General features: G+C 48.2%; 1 protein-coding gene across 2 annotated transcripts in view; it reads right to left on the bottom strand.

The window, feature by feature from the left end:
• Positions 1 to 17,856, bottom strand: part of EPHB4 (EPH receptor B4) — a 94,628-nt gene extending 76,772 nt beyond the window's left edge. For both annotated transcript variants that reach the window (XM_086946137.1, XM_086946138.1), the window contains exon 1: positions 17,147 to 17,856. In XM_086946137.1, coding sequence (XP_086802263.1) covers positions 17,147 to 17,204 — 58 coding nt within the window. In that variant the 5' untranslated portion in view covers positions 17,205 to 17,856. The remainder of the gene's footprint in view (positions 1 to 17,146) is intronic.
• Between the last annotated feature and the right edge of the window lie 3,607 nt (positions 17,857 to 21,463).

The raw sequence follows: 21,463 nt of genomic DNA, 5'->3' as shown, positions 1-21,463 counted from the left end.
ACAGGCCCTCGACCAGCACCGCAGACCTCAGCCACTCACACAGGCCCTCAGCCATCAACCTAGGCCCTTGACCAGCACCACAGGCTTCATCCACTCACACAGGCCCTCAGAAACTCACACAGACCCTCAGCCACCAACACAGGTCTCAGCTACTAGCACAGGCCCTCGACCAGTACCGCAGACCTCAGCCACTCACACAGGCCCTCAGCCACCAACACAGGCCCTTGACCAGCACCGCAGGCCTCAGCCACCAACACAGGCCCTTAACCAGCACCGCAGGCCTCAGCCACCAACACAGGCCCTTGACCAGCACCGCAGACCTCAGCTACCAGCACTGCCCTCATCAGACACTACAGCTCACCAGCAATGGGTATGAGAGAGGATCATGGGTAGCAAGAAAGACACAAAAAAGTAACTAGCCAAGGGCCTATTGTTCATTTTGAATCAGTAAAGATACCCAGTGCTGCCTGGTCTGTGATGGATGCTGCAACACGCACACCTGCCAGCCTACAGAGAACTGAAAACGACAAAGCCCATGTAGGTATCATTGTTAACAAGGGCTGAAATATTTTAACAACACCTTCAGAGTATTGTAAAGTACCCAAAATAGTTTAAGGACATGGCCAAATATATACAAAGGTCTTTAAATTAAAAGAAATTATTGCAACATATACCATCAACGTAAATGAATTTGAAAAAGTATGTGTTCAATGTGGACACATGGTGCTAAAAGTGAAAAAATTGTGGACCGAAACTGATCACATGAATTTTAGAGAAAACAGTGAAATAACCTGTAAATGATTCAATAGGAAGACAACTTAAATGGTAACTTTCATAGAGATAGAGGGGCCGATTTACAAGAAAGACACACATCTGTAGAGATGTGTCACTTTCCCTGTGCCACCCTGAGAAACCCTTGCGCCACCATGGATGCACCGTATTTACAATACGGTGCACCATGGCGCAAGGAATGACAGATGCATCAGAAATTCTGACGCTTCTGTTGGCGCCAAAGTCATGCATTGCTGGAGTTGTGTCGCAAGCACGGCGCAACTGCAGCAATGCATGTTGAAGCCCATCCTCATTATGCCTCATCACTCCGTACCCCTGCTTCAAGCAGGCGTAAGGTTTTGACGCAGTGACGCCCTGAGTCACTTTTACAAGGCTTTTGAACGCCCACCCTGCATACCTTACGCAAGTATAATGTGATACAGGGCTTTGCAACATGACTCATCTCCCTAGATGCGTCCCATTGTAAATGGGCCGCATTTTTACAACGCTGCTGCATCACAAAAAGTGACGCAATGGCGTGCAAAAATGACACACGGGGCTTGTAAATCTGCCCAGAGTGCTTATATTGATACAAATCACAAATGTCTTCGGTACTATGTAGCTTTCAAAGGTGTTTCGACCATAAACAAATGAGCAGGTCATCATCAGGACAAGAAGGGATTATTTCCGAGTTTAGGGAAACCGAAATTCCTGTTATTTTGAAAGCAGTATCAATGACAGTTAATTTACAGATATTGGTCGAATTGGCATCAATATATGTAGTACGCTAACAATGGATAAGGGGAATTTATCTTGTGGGTCCAGCCTAAACCGGTAATCCAGCGTAGGTGAGTCAGTAGCAAGTGTGGCATGGGCGGGAACCCAGCTATAGTAGGTGAGCAGAGAGATGCAGTGCCCAGGGACAAATATAGCAGGAGAGGGCAGCTATCCTGGTATGTTGTAGGAAATTAAAAATGGGATCTATGAATAGCCACGGCTCCAAAAGGCAATGGATACCTCAGTAGTCAGAGTGAGGCGGGCAGTCGTCCGGCCTCCGTGGGAGCCTTTCAGAGGGTCATCTCTTTTTAGAAGCCTCCAGCTATCCCCACGGACCAGTTTGTCACTGGTCTGAGGGGACGCGGTCAGTGCCTTGAAGGGGCTCTTTTCATGCAAGCCACTCCTCGTTGCATGATAAAACTCTAGCACGTGCACAGTGGTCCCACAGCTGCACCAGTCCGCAAAAATAAAATGGTTGAATACTTCAACTGGAGTTCTTGTGGGACTGGGAAACAGCAAGATGGCCGCCGCTCTCACGCTTCAGGAAGAGAGCAGGAACACAGACCACCCCTGCCCGCTTCCATGTCATCTTGGGGTGCCCCAAGCCCCTCCCACACTTGCATATGCTAGGAGGGTTAAGAACATGCTCCCGCGTGCCATGGTCCGGTCACAGAGCTCCCAAGTGACGCAAACAAGTGCAGAGTTGGACGTGGCCTACTAACCCCAACGTGGGGATATTACCAGGTGAAAGGGTAACCAGGGCACCAATTAGAGCATGCAGTGGGTCAGGAAATGGGCAGGCCCGGGGAGCCCACCATTGCTTATTTACTGCCAAGAAGCAGCACTTGGCCCACAAGTGTTTGATAGACTGGACGACTAGAGAAAGTATATCGATAACAATAGGAATTCGCATTGATTTTGTGGAATATAAACCATATATTTTTCAAACCATAAAGTGTAAGCAATTGATTCATATTTTAATTCAATGTCACCCCCCTCTGAATAGAATTCTGTATGGGCGATTAAAGTTCAATAAGTTGTTTTAGGGGACGGGGGGCGGGCCAGGCTCTTTGACTGACAGACACCAGGATCCACAGAGATGCAGAGGGGGCCTCGGAGCGACTTCACTGCAGATGGAGACAGAGAGAGAGAGGCATCAGAGAGACATCAAAGGAGGAGAGCCATCGATCAGGCGATCGGATTGGTAATCGATTGATTGTTCAAGCCTGCGGAGGGCGTGCAGGAGGCACAGGCGTCCAGCCAGCAAAGCGGGGTGAGATAACAAGGGAGAGATCACCACAGCTCCGGCTACACCAGTGTGAGATGACCTCTGTCAAACTAGGGGACATCTCTCACAGCTTTAGCAGTGTGAGACATCTCTTGTACTACAGGAGCCAAGCATGCCCCTCGTACCAGCAGCCAAGTCTTTGCTGGCGTGTAAATACGCCCTCTGTTCTGTAGCAGGGCTGCCTCCGGCGTGTCCGCAGAGGGACATACATAGCCCCCAAGAGTGGTTTTACTACGCCACGTCGCGACGAAACACGAGTTGGCTCAGGATTTCAAGATTAAACTGAAGTGACTGTTTCTGCGGAGGAACAAGAGTGTTTTTTGTTACTGTTAATGACATATATATATATATATAACATACACTGTTGGCGTGTGCAAGGGATTGCTTTAGTTTATCAGTGGTTATCCACACGTGGAGACGAGGGTGGCTCTCCCTACCCTTATGCACCACAGTTCTAAATGTTCACTAGCAAACACCCACTGCGTATTTCCCAGGAGCGCCATTACCCTATATAATCAACCGCCCGAAAATTTCCACTTATTTATTTAATTTGAAAAGCGCAAAATGTTGCCAAAAACTGCCATCCAGGCGCTGAGAGCAAGAATCGAGATTCAGCATGCGGACGTCACAAGAGAGTGCAAGGAAGGAGACTGTGAGAGCCCAAACAGTGGCACCAGTTTGGGAAAAGCCAGGTCTTTAAAGCTTTTCCCAAAGCTCAAATAACTTATGCTGTGAGAACAAAGTCTCTGATATAAAGCTAAGTTTATGTGAAAAGTGAAGCGCATCTTTCGATGACAAAGAAGAAATCAATATCTCCAGCAGGAATATAAACACTTGGTTTGATTCCAAGCTCATCCCCTGGAGACTTGACATTACAGGATTTCACTGTCACCTCTTGTGTCAGCAGCGGCCGTGCAACCCCTGAGCAGCCATCCTGATAACTTATGGTCTGTTTGAGCTAAAAATATTTTTCCTTAAAAATTCATATTATGCAACTTGTCTCAGTGGCAAGTGAGGCAAATTCAAGTTTTTGCATCTAACGCTGAAGCTTCACGTTTTTCTAGTGAGTCATTTTTAGGTCAAGTCTGGGCACCACACGTGCTGCTCTGCGAGGCATGCTGTAGTGGAGTATGGACTTGAAGCCCCGCCCACTCTCCGCCCATATTTCTCATTGGCTTGTGTCATCGTCCTTCCTAAATGCTGACTTCTGATTTGTTCATAGGCTTGTTAGTTCCACCTTAGTACCGCCTTGTCTTCATTTGTAACCTCCCATGAGGACTGGTCCTTTTACTTCGGTTGTTACACGGTACGTGTTTTTTGGTCGGTGAAACTATTTTCCCTAATGAGTTTCACCTACTGCAGGCATGACATGCTTTCCTGCAACATTCAGTGCGCCTTGCTGGCTTTCATTTTCCAAGCAGCCCGGGACAATGCCAGTCGCCTCTTTGATATACAATAAGTCTCGCATTTACAAAAGTTTAAGCTATTGGCATTGTAAGTGACAATGCCTTTTATTTATGTGTTAATTATCATAACTGATAAAAGGCAGTCATTTACAATGCCAATAGCTTAAACTCTCGAAAATGTGAGACCTAGTGCATTGCAAATGCTTGTTTATTATTCCTCACCTGACATCACCCAGGGTGAAATAACATCTCTCACCCTTTAGATTATATACAGGGCCAATGATTTTACGCGATTCTGCGCCCGTGGCATTTTCCACATATGGATTTTCCACAACATCTGATGCTTAGTATTCACATTTTACCCGAAACAAAAAAATGTTTTCAGCTCAAAAGAAACAAAGGGGACTAAAAACACAACGACATGTGTTTCCGCCCAGTGGAAGGCCCTTCACAAAAGCTGACTTGTCACCTTGCAACTGTCTAGTGTTGCATTTGAGTGTTAAAATGTTACTTATGTGGTAGAACCTTTGCTAAGACAGCGTTAACTTGTACAATAATGCAGTAATATGGTCACAAAATGGGCCACATTGCGCCGCATAATTTGCCTTTTCTTGCAGCATAATTCAGTCAACACTGCTGGATATTTCCGTATTTTAATTCCAGTGGCCCGGTTTATAACCAGCATGAAATATCATTACTCCTAATATGACCAATGTGTGCCTAGAGACCCTTACGGGTGAGTGTGCGCTTTACAAATGTGGATTATTATTATTATTAACACTATGAGCAGGGCCACTGGAATTATGTGGTTGTGCGGCATTCTTTGCAAAAGGATAGATCTTCAGCATTTGCCACATAATCTATCGTCTGCTGCATAATCTGCATAATGTATCTAGCTCCAAGGGTTAAAAAGTTACTAAAAACTGAGTGACACATGTTGCTGCATACTGGGTAGCCCTTTGCAAAGCTGCCTGTCACCTTTCTGTTTATTTTTGCTAAATGGTATTATTATGATATCAGTGAGGTGCAACCATGGTCCAGATAACGTAAACAAGAGTAAAAATGGGAAATTAATGAAGTAATACTATCACAAAATGTACAGCATTATGCCACCTAATTTGACTTTCCTTTCCGCATAATTTACACAACCCTTCCGCACATTTTTACCCTCCTCTGCCGCATAATTCCAGTGGCCCTGACTATGAGCATAGCCACTGGAATTTTGCAATTCAACGACTGCAGCAGTTTCCGCATAATTGTTTGTCACATTTGCCACATAATCTGTGGCATGATCTGAAAATGTTAACAAAAAAGTTATTTCTGGTTTATAAACGGATCAGAGTTACTAAAAACGTGGCAACGATTTGCAAAGGTTGACTGGTCACCTTTCAGTTGCTTATTGCTGGATTTGGGTGTTAAACTTGCACTAATGAGGTGAAACATTTGCCCAGACAGTGCTAATTGTGCAAAAAATAAAATATTGAAGCAATGCTATCGTAAATGTGCCCCATAGCTTCTCTTACCTTGCCACATACTTTAATCAACCCCAACCGCATAATTGTGTGCTCACTAGCTACATAATTCCCGTGGCCCTGGCTGTGAGACATCAGTGACCGCCGAGTGTGTCAGTATTTCTAACACCACAGAAGGCAGCCACCCCTCGCAGCTCCTGTCAACATATCACCAGTGTGACATGGCATCTGTGAGACGTCACCCATAGCTCCTAACATGACCAATGCGAGACATCCTCCCTTGTACCATGAGACACGAGTGACAGCCCTGGTGTAACTTGTGTGACATGCAGATAGCATCTCTCACACCTCAGAAGAGACCCCCCCCACCCCCCCCCCCCCCCCACAGCTCCTGTCAGTCTATAACCGTGTGCAGCGACACCTCGATGACAGCACTGCAGCTGTCTCTTGCTGTTGTGTGGTGGGGGAGGGGGGGGGGGGGGGAGACAGCGTCTCGTCCCTGGTGACCCATTCTTGTAAGTGACGCCGGCCCTTTGCAGCCATTCCTGCCTGGACACCAAGTGACCTCTCTGTGGGGCCTTCCTGACGCCAACATGTCTGCCCACCCCGCAGCCAAGAGACACCCGAGTGCTTCTGTAGGGGCCCCTGTGGGGGTGTCCGGAGCCCCTTTATTTCTCGGTATGGGACTTTTTGACTCTGATAGTGGGGCAAAACTTGAGCGAATGCACCTTTGTTTGGGACGAATAAGTGTGAGGCCTTCCCTGGTTTTTGGAAGTGAAGTTGGGGGGGGGGGGGGCGTTCTTGGGTGGGTGGGGCGCCGTTCGTCTCCTGGCAGTCTCTAGGCGCTATGACCAAGGTCTATGCAGGTGAGAGGGGGTGCCCCCATCACTGAGTGCACCAGGCCTGTGCTCGATTCCATGTGTACCCTCCAAAATGCAGCCCCTCTCTGCCCCTCTAGAGAGCCTCACAATCAACACCCCCACGCCCCCCCTCCCTCGTCCGCAGCCCCCCGACACAAGCCTGGCCGGCCCTTCAAAGGCCCCGGAGCGGGGGCTCCGGCCCATGGGGGCCCCGACGCCATGTGCTGGAACAGCTGCTCCGGGGCGGCCGGGCAGACGCAGGCCGAGGAATGCGCCCCAAACAAAGGGAGGAAAGAGGGGGAAAACAACACACACCCCGGCCCCTCCCCCTCCCAGGCCGAGCCGCTGTGCACCCCTGTCCAGGGGCGCCTCGGTGGAAACTCAGCCAGCCCCCCAAACAAAACCGGCCGCAACAAAATACAGGCCGACGCCTCAAAGCGAATCTCGCACGCTCCGGCGGGCCGCAATGCCCCGCTAAGGCCTGACCCGCGACTAATTATCCAGGGCTGTTTAGGCTGGCTTGTAGGGGTGGGGGCGTCTCTCCCCCTTTTTTGAATTAAAAAAAAGTTACTTTCCCAGCGGATTAAGGGAAATCGGATTAAGGCGTGATGAGATTTTAGGAAATTGTTACCCAAGTTATAAACCTTCAGAAATGTAAAACGCGATTTGATTGGTCGCCAGAAATTACACAGGCCCTTAAAATAAATGATGAAACTCCTTGACACTTTAATGCGAAGTGAAACAAATTGCAATTCGTGTCCGTTCATAAAGGGCCTCGTTCTCCCGATTTTACCACGGTTTCTGGAAATGTTAAAAATATTTTCGCAAGTTTTATATGTATGTGATGAATATTACCTGTAGTTCTTGCTGCTGTTGTAATGGTCAAACCACCCGTTTTTAAAGTAGCGCTGTACAGCGCAGTTCTGTTGTTTCAGTGCACTATAAATAAGGGATGTTGCTGTTATACGATGTACCGACGTCAGAAGGGTGGACGCTTGCTGCGATTCCAACCCGTGACCCGGGGACAGCACCGCATGCTTCAGCGGCAGGCGTTTAACTCACTGCATGTTTACCGCTCTTACTCCCTGCAGTCACCTGGTACCCAGGTAGCAGGGCGGTTTTACTTTCTTTATTTTGGGCCCAGTTGCTGTTAGAAAGCTTTGCAGATTCTTTTATTGGAGGACCAAGGCAGCGCTATCCTCCAAGAAGCGGCCTCGGAGCGCTTTGAAGAAGGGGTCAGGGGAGTAGAAATTACAGTTGGGTCTCAGTGCTAAAATCGAGGGAGGCCGCGACCGTCAAACTGCGTCGATGCGCGTGTGGGAGGAAGTCTGCCAACACACGTGAACCCCTGAGGGAGAAAGGCCAAAGTCCGGATGAGGCGGGCAACCGGGTCTCAGACACCTGCAGAAGGGGGGGGGGGGGCGACACCTGGCCTTGGTGCCAACTGTGGGTGATCTCCCTAAAGCTGAGGTGAAAAGAGGAGTTTTTACTGATTTTTTTACCTTTTCGGGAGTCAATTTCAAGTTTTAGGGGGAAAAAACAGCGCCTCTTGGATGTGGAAGGGCCGACCCCCTGCTGCGGGGTCAGTTGTCAGGATGGCCATCTGTGTGTCTGAGACCTCTGGTAAGAGTGCGTGTGAGGAATAGTATTGGAAAGAAGCGCGCTGCGCGGCTTTCTAGTGCCCAGTGAACCAAGCAGCTTCCAGGGCGCTATTTCCTCTGCTGGCGATGTATACCACCCAGTACACCCGAGCTGAACAATAAATTAATTACTTGTTGCTAAAGATACAAGGGTGACATTCAGGCCTCCTGGTCACATCGGGCAGAGACACACCCAAATGTCTCCAACCGATGGAGACCTTTACAACTTTTAGAAGGTAAGGGTGCACCCCTGGTCTGCTTGACCGACAGAGGGTACCCGCTCGCGCTGCAGAATGGTACAGTCCTGAAAAACATGAATCAATAAAACACAAAACAACTGGCTCTTTTTGGCTCTTAATGAGCGACAGACACTAAAATGGAGGCGCGTTTGTACTTCTTGAGGAATGTAGGCCAGAAAGTCGCCCTCCTAACCCAGACCAATTTATAAAACCCATAACGTCACTTCCTGGGACTTATCGGCCAACAGGGCTTGAAAGGGAGCCCTTACCAACCGATAGAGACAAACAAACAGGTGCCCCTCTGCCCCTTGCCCGCAAAAACAGACCAAATGCCTTCTGTTGCCACAGACTCCGGCATGTAGGCCCCTGTATTTGTTGGGTGAGAGGCCAAAATGTTATTACGGGACCGACATAAGCTGCCAACCCGGCCCTTCGAGACTTTATATATGGTTATTTATCTATTTATATATTTATTTAATTCATGCATGTATCTGGAGAATGACGTGTCACCCCAGCTCGTTCCTGAGTGAAAGAGAGCCCCGTGTGGTCCTCCTGGTCAGAGACACCCAGGCCCCCACCGGACCCCCAGACCCTCTGACGCCTGCACCGGGCATTAATATTTAAACACGTTTTTTTTTGTCCCCCCAAATTCTGCACATTTCTCGACATTCCCTGAGCACTGAAGGTGCTTTCCCAACGCCACGGCCTCTGCTTTCGTAAAAAAAAAAAAAAAAAAAAAAAAAAAAAGGATTCCAACGGGGGCTAAGGCGGGAATACAAAAATGTCACAGTTTGTGATTTCTAAAAGTAAGCTTTGCGCCTCCAAGTGGGCGGGGGGCTGGACGCTGCCCCCTCCGCCAGGGTCTTTATTTAATCCCTTTTCAATGAGTTTTCGTGTTCCCTTTTCTTTCTCTGGGTCTTTCTCATCAGCCCCCAAAAGCTGCAAAGGGGAACAGAAGGCGGCCAGGGGGTCTGACAGCAGTGGGCGAGGGAGGAAGAAAGCCCCCAGATTACGGGAGGGGTCGATTGATTGCGGGGGCACAGATAATAGAAAGGGAGGGGCTCGTTCTCGGGCACAGGCAGTATTAACCTTTTTTCATCTTTCAAAAAGAGGCAAATTAGACACAATTTGTGCCGGTGCTAGCCTGGGGGGCTGGGGTTCGGTACCGGGTGGGGAGGTAGACACAATGTGTGCTGGTGTTAGCTGGGTGGGTTGGGATTCGCTGCCGGACAGCAAAAGAGCTGTACATTAGAGGCAGAAATTCAAAATGTTTTCCTTCCAAACACAGTGAAATGAGGGAGTGAGTCAGACAGACAGAAACCCCGTTTTCTACAGAGCCCCCGATATCTCTTTTCAGAATATGCCGATTTTACAGAAAGATAAGATTAGAGGGCAGAATATCTCCTGTCTCCCCAACCACCCTGTCTGCACATCTCACTGCTTCGCCTTTCCCCTCACATGGTTTCCCACTTCACCCCCTTAAACAGGACAGATGTGGGTTACAGCAGATGGCCCCTTTCTGCTGGCAGGGCTATATGTAGTTAACAAGTGTTTTTTTTTCTTCTACTTGGTCAACATAGTTGGGGTTTGTTCCTTTTGTGGGCTATGTTTGGATTTTGTTCCACTTGAGCGATATAGTTGGGTATTGTTCCAATTGCAGGATAAAGTTGGGTTTTGTGTCTTTTGAGGGCTATAGTTGTGTTTTATTCTAATTGAGTGATAAGGTTGGATTTTGTTTCTGTTGCAGGCTATAGATGGGTGTTTTCCACTTAAGCTATGCTATAGTTGGAATTTGTTCCACTTGAGAGAGTAGGATTTTGTTCCACTTGCAGGCTATAGTTGGGTTTTGTTCTACTAGAGTGATATAGTTGGATTTTGTTCCAGTTCCAGGCTATTGATGGGTTCTGTTACCGTTTAGGGCTCAGGATATGCTAAAGTTGGGTTTTGTTCCAGCTCAGGGTATATTTGGGTTTTGGTCTACTTAAGCCCATAGTTCAGTTTTGTTCCAGGAATATTGTATTTTATTCCACTTGAGGGCTATAGTAGGGCATTGTGCTTCTTTAGAAAATATTTGGAGTTCATTCCAGTTGACGCTTTAATTGTATTTTGTTCTACTCTAAGCTGAAGGTGGATTTTGTTCCACTTGAGGCTATAGTCGGGTTCTGTTTCACTTGAAACCACAGTTGAGTTTTGTTTCACTTGAGTGATATAAATTGAGTCTACAGTTGGGATTAGCTCCAGTTGAGGTTATAGATGGGCTTTGTTCCAGTTGAGGTTATAGTTGGGTTTTGTTCCAGTTGGATTTTGTTCCAGTTGAGGATATAGTTGGGGTTTGTTCCACTTGAGCAATATAGTTGGGGTATGCTCCAGTTCAGGTTCCAGTTGGGTTTTATTCCAGTTGATGTCATAGTTGGGTTTTGTTCCAGTCGAGATTATAGTTCTACTTTGGCCCAATTGAGTTTATAGTTGGATTTTGTTTCTGTTGATGGTATAGTTGGGTTTTGTTCCAGTTAAGATTATAGTTGGGTTTTGTTCCAGTAGAGGTTATAGTTGGGTTTTGTTCCAGTTAAGATTATAGTTGGGTTTTGTTCCAGTAGAGGTTATAGTTGGGTTTTGTTCCAGTAGAGGTTATAGTTGGGTTTTGTTCCAGTTAAGATTATAGATGGGTTTTGTTCCAGTTAAGATTATAGTTGGGTTTTGTTCCAGTCGAGGTTATAGTTGGGTTTTGTTCCTGTTAAGGGTATAGTCAGATATTGTTCCAGTTAAGATTATAGTTGGGGTTTGTTCCACTTGAACAATATAGTTGAGGTTTGCTCCAGTTGAGGTTATAGTTGGATTTTAGTCAAGTTGAGGCTACAGGTGGGGTTTTCCTTTGGTCCACTTGATGCTACAACTAATCATTGCCCCAATTTGGGCTAAAGTTGGGGTCTTTCCAGTGAGGGGTAAAATCTGCGTCCTCCCCACGGGTGAATAATCGTTCAACCGTTTCGAATGTGGAGGCAATCGTTATATGTGCAAAACTGGGGGCCTGTGACTAGGTACCTTTGTAATGGGGAGGGCTACGGATGGGTGCATTTCGAACAGTAGCGGGTGCTGTTCCCTTCCAACGGAGGGCGGGTGCAGGTAGATCTATCATTCCTCCTCATGGTACGTTCCAAGTGGGGGTTCTGCGTGTACCTCACTTGGGTGTCAGGGGTGCAGGTTGGCTTTCCTCTAGTTGGTGGTTTCTAGTCGGTCTCAGTCCAGCAGGAGGGCTTTACCTATTTGTGGTTGCAGGTGAGGGGCCAGGGGTAGGCCCTTGAGTGAGGCTTCCTTTCCAAATAGAGAGGCTCATGTTGACTTCTGACCCTACATTTGGGGGTGTACAGATGGACCCCTTTCCAATGTGGGGGCTAGATGGCCGCTGCTGTTTTGGGTGCTACAGTTGCCCTTGGTTCCAGATTGGCGCAGTGGGGGCTACTTTCGGCTTCATTCAGTTTGAGGGGCATTAAGGGGGCTGCAGTTGTGCCCCCCCTCAACCAAGAGGGCTTCCAATGGGTTCTCCAGGAGAGAGGGGGCCATGCGTGGGCCAAGTTTCAAATGGATGGCTCAAACTTGGGGGCAGGGGAGGGCTGAGGGGGGGCTCGTTCGACTGGGGTCAAGGGACATGTGTTGAACATTACTTTGCCTCGGGGGCTACAGTTTTGGCGACTGAGTTGGGGAGAACCGTGTTTGAGGCATGCTTGCGAGGGGGGGGGGTGCAAAAACAACATTTGATGGACAGAATGCAGAACAATGTCATACATTCCCCCAGTACAGAGATCTGGGCCTAAATCCATAGTTTTTTTGCTCACCATGCCATTCCAGTTTTAACCCAGCCATATGCAAATCAGTCTTGACCCTGCACCCAATGGGAACAGTCCAGCCCAAACTGCCAGGCCAGGTCCTCCCTGAACAGCAAACAAGCATCCTAGGACCGGTTTCGGGCTTTCAGCCCTCATCAGACAGGATAGCTTGACTCCAGTGGCATGGAGAGCACGGGACTCATGTCTGGGCATACCCGTCCCACTTGGGGTGACAAAGGTGACAAATGCAAAAACAACAGTTGATGGACAGAATGCAGAACAATGTGGGGGGGGGTCCGAGCTAGAAGTAATACCCCCTCCTCTCTCCAAAGCACCCCTCAAGTCCAGCAGACCCACCGAGTTCAAAGCCAGGGGCATCTGTGCCCAATTATCAGACGGGGATAGAAAGTGGCAGCAGGTAATGCCAAGGAAAGACCCCCTTTACGACCACCCCGGGCATCACCCCTGGCAGGGTTGGAGACACAGGGCCATTAGCTCTAAGCCTTTAAAAGGGCTGTCTGTCCTTCGACTTAGTGTTTTAAATTCTGCTCTTTCGATGTTGTTTTAATAGTGTGTTTTACTGCGTGGTGATTGGTTCTACTAAGCACAGTGTTTGTTTACAATGTAAACATGTGTGGCTCATTCTGTAGAAAGATCTGACTTCTTCCCTTGTAGACTTATATGGGGCGTGCTCAGAGATCTGCCCCCCCCCTGCCTCCACCCCCAATAGACCTACATTCTGTCCCTTTGCCCCCAGACTTACTCCTGCCCCCGCATACCTACACCGTCCAAGAGCCCTCTGGCTTCTGCCCGCCCCAAGACGAAAACCCAGAGCCCCGTGTCCTCCTCGTAGGCTTTCACGAGGCGCCCTGTGGCTTTTGTCCCTCTCCCCCAGACTTATACCAGAATATTCTGGTTCAAGTCTTCTTAGAGCAGATGATCCTGGTTCCTAGTCTCCATAGACTTATATGGGGAGTGTTCTGGCTTTTACTCGCCATAGACTTACAAGGGGAACGTCCTGGTTCCTGATCTCCATAGACTTACAAAGGGAACGTCCTGGTTCTTGAGCTCCATAGACTTACAAGGGGGACATCCTGGTTCCCGATCTCCATAGACTTACAAAGGGAACGTCCTGGTTCCTGATCTCGATAGACTTACAAGGGTAACGTCCTGGTTCCTGATCTCCATAGACTTACAAGGGTAACGTCCTGGTTCTTGATCTCCATACACTTACAAAGGGAACATCCCGGTTCCTGATCTCCATAGACTTACAAGGAGAACGTCCCGGTTCCTGATCTCAATAGACTTACAAGGGGAACGTCCTGGTTCCCGAGGGGAATGTTGCAGTTCCTGATGTCCATAGAGTTACATGGAGGGTTCTGGTACCTCTTCTATGTACTTACACTGGGAATATTCTGGTTCCTATTCTCCATAGATTTCCATGCAGAAGGTCCTGGTTTCCATAGACGTACACGGAGAAGGCCCTGGTTTCTATTCTCCATATATGTGCAAGCAGAGTGCTCTGGTTGCTAGTCTCATAGACTTACATGGAGAGGATCCTGGATACTTGTCTCCATAAACTTACATGGAGAGGATCCTGGATACTTGTCTCCATAGACTTGCATGGAGAGGATCCTGGATACTTGTCTCCATAGACTTTCATGGAGAGGATCCTGGATACTTGTCTCTATAGACTTACATGGAGAGGATCCTGGATACTTGTCTCATAGACTTACATGGAGAGGATCCTGGATACTTGTCTCATAGACTTACATGGAGAGGATCCTGGATACTTGTCTCCATAGACTTACATGGAGAGGATCCTGGATACTTGTCTCAATAGACTTTTATGGAGAGGATCCTGGATACTTGTCTCCATAGACTTACATGGAGAGGATCCTGGATACTTGTCTCAATAGACTTTTATGGAGAGGATCCTGGATACTTGTCTCCATAGACTTACATGGAGAGGATCCTGGATACTTGTCTCAATAGACTTTTATGGAGAGGATCCTGGATACTTGTCTCCATAGACTTACATGGAGAGGATCCTGGATACTTGTCTCAATAGACTTTTATGGAGAGGATCCTGGATACTTGTCTCCATAGACTTGCATGTAGTGTGTTCTGGTTTTTGGTCTCCACAGACTTACATGGAGAGGGTCCTGGTTCCCTGTGTCCCTACACTTACATGACAAGTGTTGAGGTTTCTGGTCTCCATAGACCTACGGAGGAAGGATCCTGGTTCCCCGTCCCCATAGACTTGCATGACAAGTGTTGAGGTTTCTGGTCTCCATAGATTTGCATGACAAGTATTACGTTTTCTGATCTCCATAGACTAGCATGACTAGTGATGAGTTTTCTGGTCCCCATAGACTTGCATGACAAGTGTTGAGATTCTGGTCTCCATAGATTTGCATGATAAGTATTACGTTTTCTGATCTCCATAGACTAGCATGACTAGTGAAAACTTTTCTGATCTCCATAGATTTGCATGACTAGTGTTGAGGTTTCTGGTCTCCATAGACTTACACAGGGGGGTATACTAATTTATAAACCCCCGAGATCTGCCTCTGGGAGCTTCAAACTACGCACCCCGCGATTCACCCTGAACACGCTGTGGCCTGTATTGCCCACAGTTGGCTGAACAGGCCCCAACAGATCCCCCTCCCTCAAGCTTAGATGCATCTCTTCGTATGTTCATTGTTTTGCAATAGAAAACATTGTCATCCTAATAATAAAACTGAATGATGAACAACCCCATGTCAAAAAACAAGCACTGGTACAGCCAATACATCTAACTTTAATGGGATAATTCATGTAAAACCGAGGAACGCACAAATGCTGCTTACAAGAGTTTCATTTACTAACATTCTTCATTCCATAAAAGCCTGTCCTTTAGGCGCTACCAATGCAGGGGGGGGAGGGGGGTAGTGAAAACGGTTGCCCACAATATAGACTGCTCATAGGAGACAAGAATCGAATGTGACAAAGTGCGCGAACATTGAGTTTGTTTGAGGTGCAAAATAGTCCCTCATGCAATCTACAGGGACCACTTTCTGAGAGGCGGAGTGATACAGAAATTAGCCGATGTCATGAGGTGGGGGTGTTACACTTTTCTGGGTGGAGCAAAAGCCCAGCCTTTGTATATTTGTATGTAAAGAAAGTGTTAACAAAACGTGACATACAGCAGCCGTCGAGCCAGACTCAAAAACTTACAAGAGTGAGGATTAAATGCATGTTCACCTAGCGGTGCCCATGCCTTCTGTGGCCCCTCTGGCCCGTGACTGCTCCTCTTCGCGTCTTGTCTGATACGTAGGCCTCGTTTAAAGATGGGAAATGTGCCCCTTTGCTTGTTTGTTTTAAAGAATACAAGCCTGAAAGTTTCATGGCACGGGGGCAGCTGGCATGGAATAAACTCTAGGTGAGGCGGGACTTTGGGATGGAAAATCAGATTTTTGACACGAAATCGGGCTCGGGAAGAAGCGAGCCGCGGGGCTGCCCCCCGCAGGTGATACTGAATACAAATCGTAGCGGACGGAGCAACATCCGAGGGCAGTTTTCCGCGGAGGTCACCCCTGAACCACGGCACGACCTGGACAGGAGGTGGCGTGGGGAGGGCGCCCGCGTCTGACCCGGGCCAGGCTCTTAACTAGTCGCACTCCCAGGCCAAGGCCGTAGCATCAGTTCAGAGCGGTTCTTTTATTTGCAGGCGTTATATAGAATATCTTTAGAATTACTCTTACTTCTAAAATTGACTTTAGCCACTTTTTTAAGTGGCATGGCAAAGCAGCCAAACAGAATTAAATAAATCAGTTTTAAATGTTATCAAAAAATGTACATTAATTCAAAAACATTTCTCGATCAGTCTGGGCTGTGCATTCCAGAATGCACAGACCCCCCCTGGCCGTGATGAGTTAGTCACGCGGGGATTTGGGGAACTAGAAGACATGACTTCACTACAGAGGCGAGGGGGGGCTAATGTATAACTGAAGGGAAGCCCCGGGGGCAGCCATGCTGAGCGAGCCGGGTAACGAGGGAGGCACTGCGGGCGCGAGTCTCGGCCGTTAGGGTCTGTGCATCGGTCCCCCATTAGCAGCTGTGCGGGCCAAAAACATTTATTTATATTTACACAACTGCAGCCTCGCCGAGCGGCCAGTGACACAATTAGAGGCCCCGTAGCGTGTGCCTGGCGAGAGAAAAACAAAATCTGGAAAAGTAGCCTCTTTAAAGTGCCTGGAAGTCCCGTGTGCTTAGGATGCACCTGGAGCTGTGTGTACTGTCCTATTTATAAAGCGCCTTGTGCGGCTTGCGAAACTCCCAAGCGCCTCCTTCTCTATCATGGATAAGTAAACGCAAAAGAGTTATTTATTTCACACTTTTTTAAGCTCTATGCTAGCTCTGTAGGATGGGGGGCAGCGCAACACACGGAATGTGATCAAGAATCTAGCGCACACCACACACTGAAATTTCTTGGCGCTGCTTTTCACAGAACTCCGAAGTACGAAATCCAAACCACAATCTTCATTTTTGTTGAGCTGAGGGGTGAGGGTGGAGTGCGAGGCTGGCGTCTGGGTTTGCACAGGGCGCGCAGGTTGTGCACATACGTCAGGGGCAGGTTCGTTAACCCACTTATCTACCTCACCTAACTTGTAATGGGCCGTTGTTTAACGAGTTGGACTGATCTCTGCGTCAGGCACACGAGCCCCCGGGGGTACCTCACTCATACTGGAGCCCTATTGACAAAGGGAAGCGCCCAGCCATTCCAAATCGGACCCCCAAAAGGCCCACGTTTTTGTTTTTCTGAAACGTTTGGCAAACATTTGGCGAAGAGAGGCACAAACAACAGCAGACACAGGGGGCACGTACCTTCCAGAGCCAGGCAGAGGGGCAGGAACACAGCGAACAGCTGAAGAAAGCGCTCCATCGCCGTCAGAAATCCGAATATTCGAAATTTTAAAATATAACAAACTGTAAATATCGCTGTCACCGACGTAGACCCAGGATCGGGGGCGAGGCTTCGGGGCAGGACGCCCTCTCTCTGCACCGGAGCACGGCGGGGGGCTGCACACAGCGCCTTAAGCGGATCTCACCGCACTGGTCCGCAGCCGCCGAGCCGGGTCCATCCCAGAAACCGGGCAACATGTGGGTTTGAGCCCAGAAAACACTCCAGACCTGAAAAAACACCAACCACCAGAAACTGATCCGGAATCCACCCAAAAATGAAGCCACGGAGTCGGTAACTCGAGGCGGGTATTCGACACCGAAGATTCCTCCTGGCGGACGGCGCTCCGGACGCAGCAAAAGTTCGAATCCCTTGTTCGCGGACCCGGTCCCGTCTGCCGGTGGGTGCCCGGGGTCAGGAAAGTCTGGACTCCCTCTGATCCACGGAGCTGGTCCCGGGAGAAAGGCTTCCCACGATCAGATAATTTCGGATTCTCTCCGGTTCGCGGACCTGGCTCGGTTCCCGGCTGAGAGAGAGTAGCCGCCGATCCGGCTGCATAAACTTTCTAAAGACTTTTTTGGGGTCTCGGTGCAGCCGTAGACGTTCCTCGTCCAAAGGAGAGAAAGTGCACAGTGGGCGCAGGCTTCCCAGCCCGATGGGGAGGTCCTGGGAGCTGGGGGCGGGGCCCAAGTGGGAGGGTGGGTCTGCCTAAAACACCCCGCCCCCTCTGTAGCCAGCGTGAGGCTCTGAGAGGCACGTTCCCTGCAGAAGAGCCCTGTGAGACTGGCAGGTTCCACTCTCAGATAGCTCAGAGTGTTAAAGCGCCCGCTGAAGAGGTGACTGTGAGACTGGCAGGTTCCACTCTCAGATAGCTCGGAGTGTTAAAGCGCCTTCTGAAGAGGTGCTTAAACACAACCACACGAAACTGGTTCTTATGTAAAGTGCTCTGACACCTTCGGGTAATGTTCGCGCTATATAAAATCGCATAAAATAAATAAATACATAAACTGTGAGACTGGCATGCTCCACTGTCTCCCAGATACCTCAGGGTGTTAAAGCGCATGCTGCTGAGCTCTCTGTGGTGGGATTTGCAGATTGAAGTTATTAGCCACACTCACAGGCCGATAGTTTAGGGGTTGAAGGCGTCTGCTGAAAGATCCCAGTTGTCAGTCCCAGATTGATAGCTCAGGCTGTCTAGGCGCCTGTGGAGAGATGCCAGTGACGTCTAAAGGTCACAGGCACCTTCCCTGGACAGATCAACGTGTTAAGGCGCCTACTGAAAAGACTTCTCCGAGGTGTGCTGGGCACATGTTCCAGTCCCTGATGGATAGATAGCTCAGAGTGTTAGGGCCCCTCTCGGAGATGGCTGTGAGGTCCGATAGTCACATGCTCCAGACCCCCGAGGCCTGCAGGTTCCATGCTGCAGTCCCAGATACATAGCTCAGGGTGTTAATGCACCTGCGGAAGAGATCCTGTTAGATCTGCAGGTTCCAGCCCCGGATACACAGCTCTGGGTGTCGAGTAGACCCGCACAGAGACCCATCCATGCGAGGCCTGCGGTGGTAGGTTCCAGTAAAGGTGCTCAGACGGTTCATGCGCATCCTGCAGAGGTGTATTTGTGTGCGGTCTCCAGGCCAGGTGCATTGACTCTGCAGCATAGAACTATGAGAACTCGCAGTTCGCATTCTCGTACAGAGAGCTCAGGTGGTCAATGCACCTGTTGGGGAGATTTGCGCGCTAACTTGTGCACACAGGGTCCACTTCCGGCAAATTAATACATTTCAGGTGGGTTACATTTCAGGGGGTCACTACGATCGTACAGGGACGTAAGAGAAGGCTACAGCTCCCATGCTGTCATTTTAAGGCTTCCCGCGACCACCTCCAGGCCGGACCCAACCTCAGCAAGATAACTGAGGGGGTAGTGCGCCAGCCGCTGAGATCTGCGAAAAGCCTGTTTAGCACTAGCTACAATATGAGATAGAAAGTCCAGGGCCTTGTTACATCTCCTATGATCTACAGGACACGGGGTCCATTCTCCGTAAAACCGCTGAGGGGGTTAACACACCTGCTGCACAAGTCGCTGTGAGGCCTGCAGCTGCTAAGTGATACGTCCTGTTCGTAAGATAAGTGGCGGTCCCTGTTAGATAGGTTCACCTCTGCAGAAGTCCGCGTGTTACGGGTTCCAAGCAGGATAGCCTAGCTGGTTCATGCACCTATCACAAAGATTTGTGTGTAACGGGTTGGTTGTAAAATAGCTTAATGGAAAGGTATGTAACCTTTGGGTCAGAAATTCCAGTCCTACTTAGGCAACACAACGGGTCAAGCCAACTGCTGCAGAGATCCGTGTAAATCTTCTGGTCACGGGTTCTAGGTCTGGTGAAATAGTTTTGAGGGTTTCAAATATATATATATATATATATATATATATATATATATATATATATATATATATATATATATATATATATATATATATATATATATCAAATACGTGTTTTATTTGTAACTACTAAGCGCGTAACTTGTTCAGAAAAACTTGATAAAGCAACGCGACAAATTCTGTTTATTCGGCGGAAAGTTGCGCGTTGTCACCCCCGTGTGGTGTTCGGTTGTTTTCTGCCGCATCTTGTTTTTACCCGGGAGAGGAGGAAGGTAAAAAACAAAACCACGCAGGCAGAACGTTTAACACAATGAAACTTTTTACTAATGTAAAAATAAAAAAATAAAATAGCACAAAGCTTTACCTAATTTCGCGCATTTGATTGACAATATGCATTGTTATTCAAAAGTTGGTAAATTAGCATAATTATAAAAGAAGCGGGAAGAATTTTAAAGAAGGTCTGCAAATAAAAGAATCGTTTTAAGAAACGATGCTGTATTTTTTTTAGAAAGGCGCAAATCTTTAAAACTGCAAAATTATTTTTACAAGCGCGCAGGTATTTAAATGTCTTCGTATTTTTGTATTGCAGAGGTATTTAAAAAGTACATACTTCTTATAGATTGGTAGCATTAGTTAAAACACGGAGCACAATTCTGTACATGTGGGCTGAATTATATTAATAACCATGTAGAATTATTTGTATAGCTTACAATAAAATGATATTGCGTTTATACTGGCAACGGCATGATTCATTTGTGTTTAATCGTACCTGACTTGAGATTCAACAGACAGATTTTTTTTTTAAACACGCATGGAACTTTTGAACGGAGCGAGGCGCCCCCACCCCACTCCCCCTCCCAGCCCCGATCACCCCCAGGCCCTCTGTGCATTTAAGGTGCCTGCCTGTATTCCTGCACGCGTCGAAGCGCTGCAAGTCTTAGTGAGGAGTGCGGCCGCGACAGAAAGCGCCTTCACTTCTACTTTTCAGAAGTAATTGTCGTATTTAGAAAGCCTCTCTATAATCCAGGCCTGAGCCCCGAGCGCGCCCTGCGGTTCTTTTGAGCCGAACTGAGACCTACCGGAGGCGGAAGAGATAAAGTGGCGTAGCCAAGATCACAAGACTGCAAGGGGTTGAGCTGGGACTCGAAGCCTGGAGTTCCTGACCAGGTCATCTCCTGGCATCGTAGGAGGGTGACCAGGGCATCGTGTGACATCAACTTCTTACTTTACGCCACTTTCAGCAAACAGGTCACCTTCTGAGCTCATGGCAATCAAGGTCAGCCTATGACGTCATCAGAGAGCAATCAAGGTCAGCCTATGACATCATCAGAGAGCAATCAAGGTCAGCCTATGACATCATCAGAGAGCAATCAAGGTCAGCCTATGACATTACCAGTCAGTTCTCTGATATCATAAGAATGCGCCCATATCCTGCACTTCCACCATACCTTAGAGGCCAGCACGTCATCTGACGTCATTGGTAGGTTGCGATGTCATCTTCTGATACCAGAATCAGAGCAGCTCCGGACACCAAACAGGCCATGTTTTTGACATCATAAACAGTGACCAGCATATCCTCTGACATCAGACTGCAATGTGGCATCATCAGCCACAGGCATAGGCCATTGTTTGACGTCATCGTATAGTAGCCAATCCAGGCCTTGGCATCCATGGGCACATTTCAGAGCATGCCTGACCCGTATTTTCTTAACATTAGATAGTCACTGGGCAAGCCTCCGACGTCATCCGACTGTAAACAGTCAGTCAAGTGACATCATCGGACAGTGTCCAGACCCTCCTGTTACATCATCAGCTTGCACCCAGACCTTGTTCTGACATCAGAGTGGGCAGATGGAAGCCT

The sequence above is a fragment of the Lissotriton vulgaris genome, chromosome 12 (genome assembly GCF_964263255.1).
Source record: "Lissotriton vulgaris chromosome 12, aLisVul1.2, whole genome shotgun sequence".
NCBI lineage: Eukaryota > Metazoa > Chordata > Amphibia > Caudata > Salamandridae > Lissotriton > Lissotriton vulgaris.
Note: the sequence above shows the minus strand (reverse complement) of the source record. Positions and strands in the feature narration are given on the sequence as shown.